Here is a 10,472-nt window from a genome sequence, read left to right on the forward strand (position 1 = left end):
ACACATCTGTGCACACATGCCCATGCCACTCCTAGCCCATGGGCCTGTACACCACCCCCAACCCGCCCATGGGCTCCTGCTCAGAAGCTCCTGCCCTCCCCTCCCCCACCAGCTCACAACCTTGGCACACACAGATTTCCATACACACTCCCAACATGTATCCATCTGCATGTGGACTCAAAAACACATGAACACACCTCCTGGATAACAGATATAAGCACACACATACTGCTCCCACAAACACCTGACGCCTCATCCTGCTGCGCACACATGCCTTGGGGCCTGGGTGAGCCTTGCACACACCTTAAGTCTAACCAGCCACGTGAACTCACACCAGTCCCTACAGGCACCCAGCCACCTCTCTGTCCCTCAGTGCCCTGGGTTGGGGGTGGGGAGAGGCATAAGACAGACAAACCCTTGGCAGCTCCCCAGGCAGAGTAGTGGGGACTTGGAAAGGAGCCAGGACTGGGGCTCTATTGTGCAGGGCAAGGTCAGCTGCCAAGTCTCAGCCACAGGGCAAGGTAGCTTGTCCCAGATCCGTCCCAAGCTTCTGCCTGCTGCCTGCGCCTTATGACCTTGGTCAACGCCCTTCTTTCTCAGCCTCAGTTTCCCCATTTTGGAGCCCCTCCTGACACCAATACTGTATGATTCTCCTCCAGGACCCAGGCATCTGGGGCCCATCTCACCTCTCTGTCAGGTCTCTTCTGGTCCTCAGTTCCCTGTTCTGTTCGTGGGGGGGTGGGGGCGGGCCAAGGGGCAGGAAGGAAGGGCCCCACCCCCACCTTGGTCTTGGTAGCTGCGGACTCTGGGCGAGGGACAGTGATCCTCCGCAGGGGGAAAGGGGAACCTGGGGCTAAGGAGAGAAGGAGCAGCGGCGGGCTAGGGGCGACAGCGCAGGGGCCGGCGGCGGGAAGGGGCGGGAGGGGGGGTGGAGAGCGCAGAGGGGGCGGGCGGCGGGCGGGCGGGGGAGGCGGGGAGCGCAGCCAGCGCGGCACAGAGCGAGCGAGCAAGCGAGCACGGGAGGCGGCGAGAGCCGGAGCGGCGGGCCGGGCGGCCGCGCCGGCGAGCGGACTAGCGGGCGGCGAGCAGCGCGGAGCGCGCGGGGCACCGAGGAGCGGGCGCGGCGGGAGCAGCGCTCGGCGACCAGAGCGGAGAGGCCCGAACGGCGCCGCCCCCGCCGCCCCTGCGGGGCCCCGGCCGGGAGCCGGACGAGGGAGGGGGCGGCATGGACCGGTGGCCCGGGGCGCGGGGGCGCTAGGCCCCCGGAGGGGCGCCCCCCGCCTCGCCACCGCTGCTGCCGCCGGGCCGCCCTCCGCAACCGCGCGCCGCGCCCGCTCCAGCCGCCCCCGGGGCCGCCGGCGGCCCATGAGCCCCGACCTCAAAGTTTGCGGCGGGCGGGCGGGCGCGGAGCCTCCAAGATGCCGTTCCACCCGGTGACGGCGGCGTTGATGTACCGGGGCATCTACACCGTGCCCAACCTGCTGTCGGAGCAGCGCCCCGTGGACATCCCTGAGGACGAACTGGAGGGTGAGTGCCCCGCCGGGACCCCCGCCCGCTCGCCCTCCTACCTGTGCGCCCAGGTGAAGCGCGGACTCGGGGCGCAGGGGGTGGGGGGGCCGTCCTCAGGTGCCGGCTGCCAGGTGGGCGCTCCAGCGAGCAGCTGCGTGGGGAGTCAGGACCAACTCACACCTCTGGGTGCCGCGGTGGGGGTTGCCAAGGCTGAGGGGCGGCCCAGCCCCTGTCCGCATGGTCCCCCGCGCTGCGGAAACTTGCTGAGCCCCGCAGCGGGGTCACGGGGCCGCGCAGTCCGCGGTGACGGTGCGGCAACGCGGCGGTTTGGGTGGGGGTCCGAGCTGTGTCCCCCGCGCGGGCCCGGCCGGAGCACCCGCATCCTGATCCCCTCCGCGGCGCCCGCCCGCGGCTCTGCGCTCGAATTGACATTCCGCTCGTGTCGCTTTTAAAATCCAATCTGCTCGGGGAGCCGGAGAAGGGGAGAGGGCGACTGCCCTGCTCTTAACGCCTGCGGGGCTGTCCCCAGTTCCTTCTGCGGCCTTAGCCCCTTCCCCACAGCCCTGCAGGGACCCCCAGCCCAGAGCGCCGGGAGGGCGGCCCAGGAGGTGGTGGCGACAACAAGTGGCCAGATTGGGCGGCTTGGTCTCGATAACCAAGCCTGGAAGGGAAAGGCAGAGGCTGGGACCCAAATCTGGCCCCCCAGAGTCTCTCTGTCTCTCAACATGAATGGGGGACCTTAAAAGCAGGGTCTAGGCCAGATCTGAGCAGAGGTCAGGGGCTGGAATCCCTGGACCAAAGATTCTGGGGGAGCAGTGAGCCCCCTGGGGCCTGTAAGCTCTTTCCCTCCTGGGCTGGGGGCAGGTGTTCAGTCTTCCCTTCTCCCAGGCCTCCTAGGGCCCTATTTGGTGTGGAGTGGGGGTTCTGAGCTGATGGGAGTCTTGGACCCCTGGGATCTACTTGTCTGCTGTTGGGTAAAGGGCTGAGATCACCCAGAGGCTGGGCCTCCCTTTGGTTATCTTGGGTCCGGGGATCTCTGAGATCTGGTGCTCATCAGGGCTTAAGGGGGTGTATCTGAGACACCAGTGCAGTCAGGGATGATGATGGGAGCACAGGGGAAGGCATGGAGAGAGGTCCTCCCTCATTCCTAAGCCCTAGAGAGGGTAGATCTCAAGGGAGTCAGACTGGGTGAGGGGAAGATCAAGAGAAAAAGGTAGCTACCCCCACCCCCCCAAAACCACACTGCACCATAGGCTATGAGCCACCTGCTCCTCTCAAGTCCCCTGAAAGCCACCAGAGGCTGTCAGAGCCACGGAGATGGGGTCTGGTGTCTGATGTGAGCAGAACAGATAGATGAGTGATACTGCTGGGTCTCTAGCCTTGAACCCCAAAGCCCAGGTGTCTTCCCTGTCTGCCCAGGGCCTGGGAAAAGGAAGAGGTATGATGAGGACCAAGAGGGCAGGGGATGGGGCAGAGGCCGTCACTTCCCCACCATTGTCTCCTCCTGCCCTGAGCCACCCCGACCCTCTGCCAGTGTCTGCCTCCATGGGTCTTCCTCCATACCCTCCTGCTGGCCACTTGGGCAGGGGTCAACATTGTCCCCCCCAAATCCCGGCAGCTTCCACCTCATTCCCTACCCTTGTTTCCAGCACCCCACCATGTCTCACAGGGTCTCTCTTCTCTTGATCTCCCAGCCCTGGGGTGCAGACCCTCTAAGAAGCCAAGCAGAGGCTGGGTTGCAGGGGTGAGCGGGCATAGGGAGGGCAGTGCAGGGGCAAGGAGGCCGCAGGCTCCCCTTGGGCCGCCTGGCAGACACACTGGCAGGAACCCAGCAGCGTTAGTCACCAGCCACACCAAATGCACTCCTTGCTTCTCTCCTGTCCCCTTCTCCTGGGCCCTGAGGAGCAGAGGGACCCTGGCAGGGGGCATCTGAAGGGCAGGGCCCTCCTTGGGGTGGTCAAGTGGGGGTCGTGGAACAAGCAGATGCCTGGGTGGCCCCAGCCTACTTCCGAGCCTGTGAGCAGCTGTAGATGAGGGCAAAAAGTCCTCCGTGACTGACCTCTGTCTTGGCTGTAGGCAACCAAAAGCCCTCTTGAGGGACCAAGTCTCTGTAGGCCCCAGTGGTCCTTGAATGCCAGGGCTAGATGGAAAAGGTGACACCCCCCCTGCCAGTGTCCTGCATTAGTGCTCCTGCCCCAAGGCCGTCTGGGTAAGACCCAGGCCCTTTGCTGGGAGGACACCCACCGGTGGAGGATCCACATGTGCAGAGAAGAGGGAGCCCAGCAGCTTGGGATGAAATGCTGCAGACATTATGTGCCTGCCGCAGAAATCCAGGGGGCGGTTAATCCCAGGGGGAGAGGGACCAGTAAGGGAGGTGGAGAGCACAGGGTGTAGATGAGGGCTTCCCAGCCGGGCAGCACTGGGTTCAGATCTCTACACCATCAACTCATGGAGTGACCTTGGACAATCACTTGCCTTTCTTGCCTCATTTTCTCCATCTGTAAAAGGGGCTTGGCATTGCCACTCCCTTGGGCTGCCGGTGACAGAGGATGCAATGGAGGTGCTCATCAAGGGACCTGGCACGCAGCGGCGGGCTCACGGGTTCAGATGCAGCAGCAGGGGAGGCCAAGGAGGGGGCGGGGGGGGGGGGAGAATCCTGCATGGGTCAGAGCCTGGAGTGTAGAGAGATGGGTGAAAGGTCTGGAGTCAGGGACCCATGGTGTGCAGTAGGACAGGTCCGGAAGGCAGGATCTGGGGAAAGTCTGGGTAGAAGAGTCCTTGAAGGTCTGACAAAGGCGTCTGGGGGCCTGTGACCCTGGGGAGCCATGGGTGGAAGTTGGCAGAGTAGATGTGGCTGGGCCAAACTGGCCTGCAGCCTGTCTGACCCTGAGAAGAGGCACAGGCTTTCCAGATTTTCCCTTCATCCCGCTCCACCACCATCCCGGCCATGACATATACACCCAGCAAAGCCCTCCAGGGTCTGCAGGAGCACAGAGGCTGGCCCCAGTGGCATCAACGGACTTGAGCACCTGAGGGTAGGAGTGAGGTGGCTGCAGGCCCTGGCCCAGCCCTTTCTGGCCAGAGAGAAGAGAAAGGAGACAGACAGACAGACAGGCAGGCAGCCACCAGGGCAGAGTTCTGAGGTTGGCACTTGGCCTGCTCATTCAGACAGTGGAGCCTGCATCGACAGTGGCCAAATAGGGCATTCAGAGTATGGAGGGTGGGGGAGTCCCCTATCCTGCCCCTCTTCCCTGCAAGTCCAGCAGCCGCCTCTGCGCATACTGGAAACTCAGGGACGCCAGAGTGGTGGGGCGTGGGGCCAATGCCGCGGAGAATGGCAGCTGCTGCAGAGGACAGACACTGCCCCTGCTCTGCGAGTGACCTCCAGCGTGTGCGCCCCCTTTCTGGACTCCAGCTTCCCGACAGAGTGCTGGTGCCTCTTGGGACCTGTGGGGATGCCTCAGGGTCTGTCACCTGCCCACATAACCCAAGATTCACCTGTCCTTCACTGTCTCCTGTCCAGCTCAGTGAGTTTCCTCAGAGCTCTCAGAGGAAGGTCAGGGGCTCCAACTGAAGCAGCCATGGGCTCTGGGGGCCATACCCGGCCCCTGCCAGGGTAGGAGGAACAGCCTGGACCCCAGCTCATGGCAGGGGAGGGGGCCAGCACCCACTGCAGCCCCACCGTGGGTTGAGGGTTTTGCCATCCCACCTTGTGATCTCCCAAATGGGCGTCTACAGAGAAGGAAACTGAGGACCCAGAAAAATGGGGTGCTTGACCCTGGGCTCCTCCTTCTAAAACCAGCCCTTGACCCAGAAATCTTGGGGGTGGCACCCTCGACCCTGCCCTCAGCTTGATTCCACTCTTCAGTGGTGGCCCATAGGGTGGGTAGGGGTGGGGCCCTTGGCGGTTGGACAAGGTGACAAGCAGCATTCTCAGTCTTCCCTCATGTTTCTTGCCTGCTTGGGGAGCAGAAAGCAAATGCTTACTCCTACCAGGATTGTTTGTAAACTAGGAGTAAATGGGCTCTGAATGATGGCTTTGCACCAAGTGGTGCATGAACTTCTGCTCAGCTCTTTTCTCTGTGTGCTCCAGATGGGTAGGTTCTCCAAATCAGTCATTCATTCATTAAATCACTAGGTCAGCAGATGTTTATGCTCGACAGACAGGGACTGTTGCAGGAAATGGGGACCCAGCTGTGAACAAGACCAACCTGGTCCCTGCCCTCATGGCACTAGTAATTCACAATCCAGTGTGGTCAGTGCAAGGGAAGAACAGGGTCTGTGGGAGCCCAGAAGAAAGCCAGAGTCAGCTGGTGGTGGAGGCGGGGAGGACACCAAGGAGGTGATGTAGTCCATGCTGGGAACCTGAGATGCGTCTGAGTTTACCATGGTGAAGAGAAGAAGTTCCGGGCAAAAGGAGCCACATGTTCGAAGGCCCGGATGTGGAGCAGTGCTGGTGTTTAGCAAGGCTGAACAGGTTCCTAGTGCTGGAGTTCAGGACACCTGGGGTGGACAGAGCCTGTGGCTTGGTCAGGAGGGCAACAGTGCTGGCCAGAAACCCAAGTGTGTGTGGCGGTGAAAGTGGCAGAGGGTGTAACTGGTTGCATGGCCAGTGCCTTAATCTCTACCTAGAGACTCCCAAGCGATAGGAATCCCTCAGCAGCCTCCATGACTCTGGGTGTCCGCTCATATATACCTCTGGTGATAAGGAGCTTACCACCTCATCAGTGGCCCAGGAAAACCCTAGGTGGGAGTTGGCCTGGAGTTCCGATCTGGGGTTTATAGAAATCCCTGGGCTGGGCCCACATTTCCCATCCCAGCTCCTTTCTGGCTTAGGGGCCCCTGGTTCGACCAGATTCTCAGGCCCAGCCTAGGATGGGTGGTCTGGGGGCCCAGACATCTCAACTGTAGCCTGCTGTCTCTGTCTTGGCCTGCATGCCCTCTGGTCTAACCTCCAGGCCTTGGGTGCAGACACCAGGTAGGAAGAACCTGATAAAGTTTGGTCATGGCCACCTTGCCATGGCCCCTAGTCTTCAATGGGGCCAGTGGGATCTGGGAATAACTGCGTGGCACAGGATTCCACAATCAGTTTTAGGGGCTCATAGACCTTTAAGGCCAGGCCTAGGCCAACCTAACTTCTGCTCTCACCAGAAACAGCCTTAACTCCAAACTGACCCTGGGCTGGCTGTTTTGCCTCTCCATGCCTCAGTTTACAGGTCTGCAGTGTGGAGCATTTTCATCTGTCTCTGCTTCCAAGTACACCCACACCTACACCCAGGGACAGGATTGTGCCTGTTGAAGTCTTGGGGGAAGGCTCAGGCAAAGGCCAAGAGGCTGGCAGGTGAACTGAACAAGGGAGCTGGAGCGGCGAGGGTGTGGGAGGAGTGAGATTCCCGCTCCCACCAAAGGAAAATGCTCTTTAGGGCCCTTCCTGGGCCGAGTAACAATGAAGGTGAGCAGAGAGAGGTTAGGACCCCTCAGCAGTTCCTAGACATCTTTGGTAAAACTCTTGTCATACCCACATCACTATTGGGCATTTTACTGTGGGTGGGACGGAGTTTGACCCAAGGTCACTCACTGCTCCCAGCCCAGGGCATTGCTCTCCACCCCTGAGTCACCCAGGTCCTCCGGCCTCAGTCTCCCTTTCTGTACAATGCAAGGGACAATCCCCACATCTGAGCAGGCCTGGGCTTGCTGTGGCCCCTCTATCCAGTGTCTGCCTTCCCCCAAACCTTGGGCCGGGGAGACAGTCTGCACGGAGTTGGCAGGCCTGTCAGCCCTGAGCTGGAGATGGTGGCTGCCCCACGTGGCACCATTAAGGAGTGTTGGCTGGAGTTTCTAAGCTGAGCCCAAGGGAGGAAGCATGTGATGGGAATGAGGGGGTGTGGGGGACGGAAGGAGTGAGGGGTGGGCAGGGAAGCCTTTGGCAGCTCACAGAGGCCACCACTACCAGGCCCCAGGAGCCCGCCCTGTGGGACTCATGCTACCCGCCACACGGGGTCGTCGTGAGCACGCCCTGAGAGGCTGTGGGAGCCTGACAAGCGAAGGCTGAGACCCTGAGGGCGCTCTCCTCTCTCGTCAGTGCCACGGGCCTGGGCACAGCTTTGCTGCCCAGCTTGGCTTGCCCTGAGCTTCCAGAAGGGAGTGCTATGGTGGACTCCTGGACCACCTGCCACTTGTCTCTGATCAGTCAGACCTGCAGGCTCCATAGTGGATTCTCAATGCTGTGCTCAGGCTGCGGGTTTGGGGATCCTGGGGGCCTGGGAGGGGGGGTGTGAGGACAGAGACGAGGTCCCAATCTGCTCTGCTCCCCCAACAGAGATCCGTGAGGCCTTCAAAGTCTTTGACCGCGATGGCAATGGCTTCATCTCCAAGCAGGAGCTGGGCACAGCCATGCGCTCCCTGGGCTACATGCCCAATGAGGTGGAGCTGGAAGTTATCATCCAGCGGCTGGACATGGACGGTGAGCATCACCCCCTGCCTCAGTTTCCTCACCCCTCACCTGGGCCTCTGAGGCCTTGAGCCTCTCCCTCCCAGGCACCCCCTAAGCCCATAGCAGTATGCAGCCAGGTCTGGACCTATTTATCAGCCTAGAGAATAGAGGCCAGAGTGTGATGGCCCCAATCATATCCACGCACGGAGGTCAGAAGCTCTGCCTCTCTTGCTCTGTATTCGGAACAATTTTTTTAAGATTTTTTTTTTTTTTTAAGTTTTGAGTGATCTCTGCACCCAATGTGGGGCTCGAACTCATGACCCTGAGACAAGAGTCTCATGCTCTACCAACTGAGCCGGCCAGGTGCCCCCTGAGCAATTTTTGAAATACAGGAAAGTAGAAAGGGTATACTAAATACCCCAGGTCCCCTCACCCCAAATAAAAAATCATTTAGTTGCATTTGCCACCTGGCATTTTATTAAAGAAAAACGAGTAAAAAAGACCAGTAATGTCCAGTCCTCTCTTTTCATCCCCTCGTCCTCACTGTGGGCCTCCAGCCCTGCCTCCTATGCACCTAGAGAGCAGGTGGTGGTCTGGGTAGATTGTGCCCTGAGCTGTCTGTGTGGGGAGAATGTCAGGCCCCACACCTGCCGGGGGAAGGAAGCAGGGTGCTGGGAAGCCATGGTTTCTGAGTAAACTCTGAGGGTCTCCTATCTACTTGGGCCCACCTGCTGCACTCCATCTCCATTTTACCAGGTGGGGCCTCATCATATTTGGTGAGTTTAGCATCAGCCCAGAGCTTGGCAGATGTTATGTGTCCCTGAAAATAACTCAAGGCTCAGAGAAGGTGGGACCTGCCTGAGGTGGCCCAGGACCCAGCCCAGTTGTAAGCTGGCCACTGATTGAACCTATGCTTGCCCTAGGCGACGGCCAAGTGGACTTTGAGGAGTTTGTGACTCTCCTGGGACCCAAGCTTTCTACCTCGGGGATCCCAGAGAAGTTTCATGGCACTGACTTTGACACTGTCTTCTGGAAGGTATGCACTGGCTGGTTGGGACCTAGGGTGTGCACACTGTGGAGGGCCGTACTGGGGCTGGTGAATAGCCAGGGCCATGCTGTAAAGGGGAATGACTATCCCAGGCTTCTATCCACTGGATGTCTTGTCTCCCAGAGAGCCATGGGCTCCCTTGGAGGGGGGGGGGGGGGCTGGTGTGGTTGAGGACTCAAGGAATAGAGTGAGTGGTTTCCAGTCCTCCAGAGTCTGGAGGCCTGTTGGGCTTGTGTGGCTGCAAGGTTCTGGGTGGCAGCTGTGGTGGTGGCAGTGGCCAGAGCACTGTGTCTCCTCCCCTCTGCAAGTGCGACATGCAGAAGCTGACCGTGGACGAGCTGAAGCGGCTGCTGTACGACACCTTCTGTGAGCACCTGTCCATGAAGGACATCGAGAACATCATCATGACGGAGGAGGAAAGCCACCTGGGCACAGCTGAGGAGTGCCCCGTGGACGTGGAGAGTGAGTGACCGACCCCTGGTACCCCATGGGCAGGCCAACTGCTTGGGCAGGGGGAGGAGGAACCAGGGGTTGACAGGGGGCGGCTGGGGGCCTCCTTGCCAGCCCCAAGCCTTGTGTCCCTGCGCGTCCCATGGGACAAGCCCGTGTGCGGAAGTGCAGGCGGCTCCTGATTCCATGCTTCGCTGTCCCCGTCTGTCTCTCTCTGGTGCTCCCTGGCGGGCGGCCACAGCCTGCTCCAACCAGCAGATCCGCCAGACGTGCGTGCGCAAGAGTCTGATCTGCGCCTTCGCCATCGCCTTCATCATTAGCGTCATGCTCATCGCAGCCAACCAGGTGCTGCGCAGCGGCATGAAGTAGGCGCACGCGGTGCATGGGGCCCCCTCTGCGCCCGCCACCGCCTGCAGTCCCCTCCCTCACTCGGCTCCCTGGGCCACCGCCGCGTGTACTTCAGGTCCTGGACATCTGGCAACCCCACCCCACCCACCCTGTGGGCCCTGCATGGAGCTGTGGCCTGGCTGTGGAGGGCCTGGTGGTGGCTCTTGAGGGCAGCCCCCAGCCCCGCCTCCACCTTGCCCATCCTGGCCCGAATGTAGCACTCACTCTTCCCACCGTCCAGGGGCTCCTGGGAAGTTTAGGAGGAATTTATACAGGGTCCTGTAGCTGCTGTGGGCACTTAGGCAGGAAGGAGGACCCTGTGCCCAGGGTCACACAGCCAGCCCGACTGTGGTCCCTGACATTTGCCCAGGGCTGTGGGCAGGGTGGAGATGGGGGCAGAATGCTTCCTCTTGGAGAGGGGGTGAGGCTGGGGTTTCCTGGGTCCTATTCCCTGGCCAAGTCTGGGAAGGCCTCTGGCCTTCTGTGGGGTCCCTTTCTCTGACCCTCCTTAGACTCAAACCCAGCCTTCCTCCATGTACCCACTGGGGCCAAAGAATTTGCCCATTTCAGAGAGGAGGACCCTGAGACTCAGAGGGCCCCCAGATTTGGCTTCAGGACCCCCTTCAACAGGGATTTTCAGGAAGG

General features: G+C 60.6%; 1 protein-coding gene across 1 annotated transcript; it reads left to right on the forward strand.

Annotated features, from left to right (window-relative positions):
* The first annotated feature begins 1,398 nt into the window (after positions 1-1,398).
* On the forward strand, positions 1,399-10,049 carry CABP7 (calcium binding protein 7). The gene is made up of 5 exons (XM_030336647.1): positions 1,399-1,527; positions 7,829-7,972; positions 8,866-8,978; positions 9,299-9,452; positions 9,682-10,049. The coding sequence occupies exons 1-5, from the start codon at positions 1,419-1,421 to the stop codon at positions 9,807-9,809; spliced, it is 648 nt and encodes a 215-aa protein (XP_030192507.1). The 5' UTR covers positions 1,399-1,418; the 3' UTR covers positions 9,810-10,049.
* Positions 10,050-10,472: the final 423 nt, after the last annotated feature.

This window comes from Lynx canadensis, chromosome D3, assembly GCF_007474595.2.
Source record: "Lynx canadensis isolate LIC74 chromosome D3, mLynCan4.pri.v2, whole genome shotgun sequence".
NCBI classification, from domain to species: Eukaryota; Metazoa; Chordata; class Mammalia; order Carnivora; family Felidae; genus Lynx; species Lynx canadensis.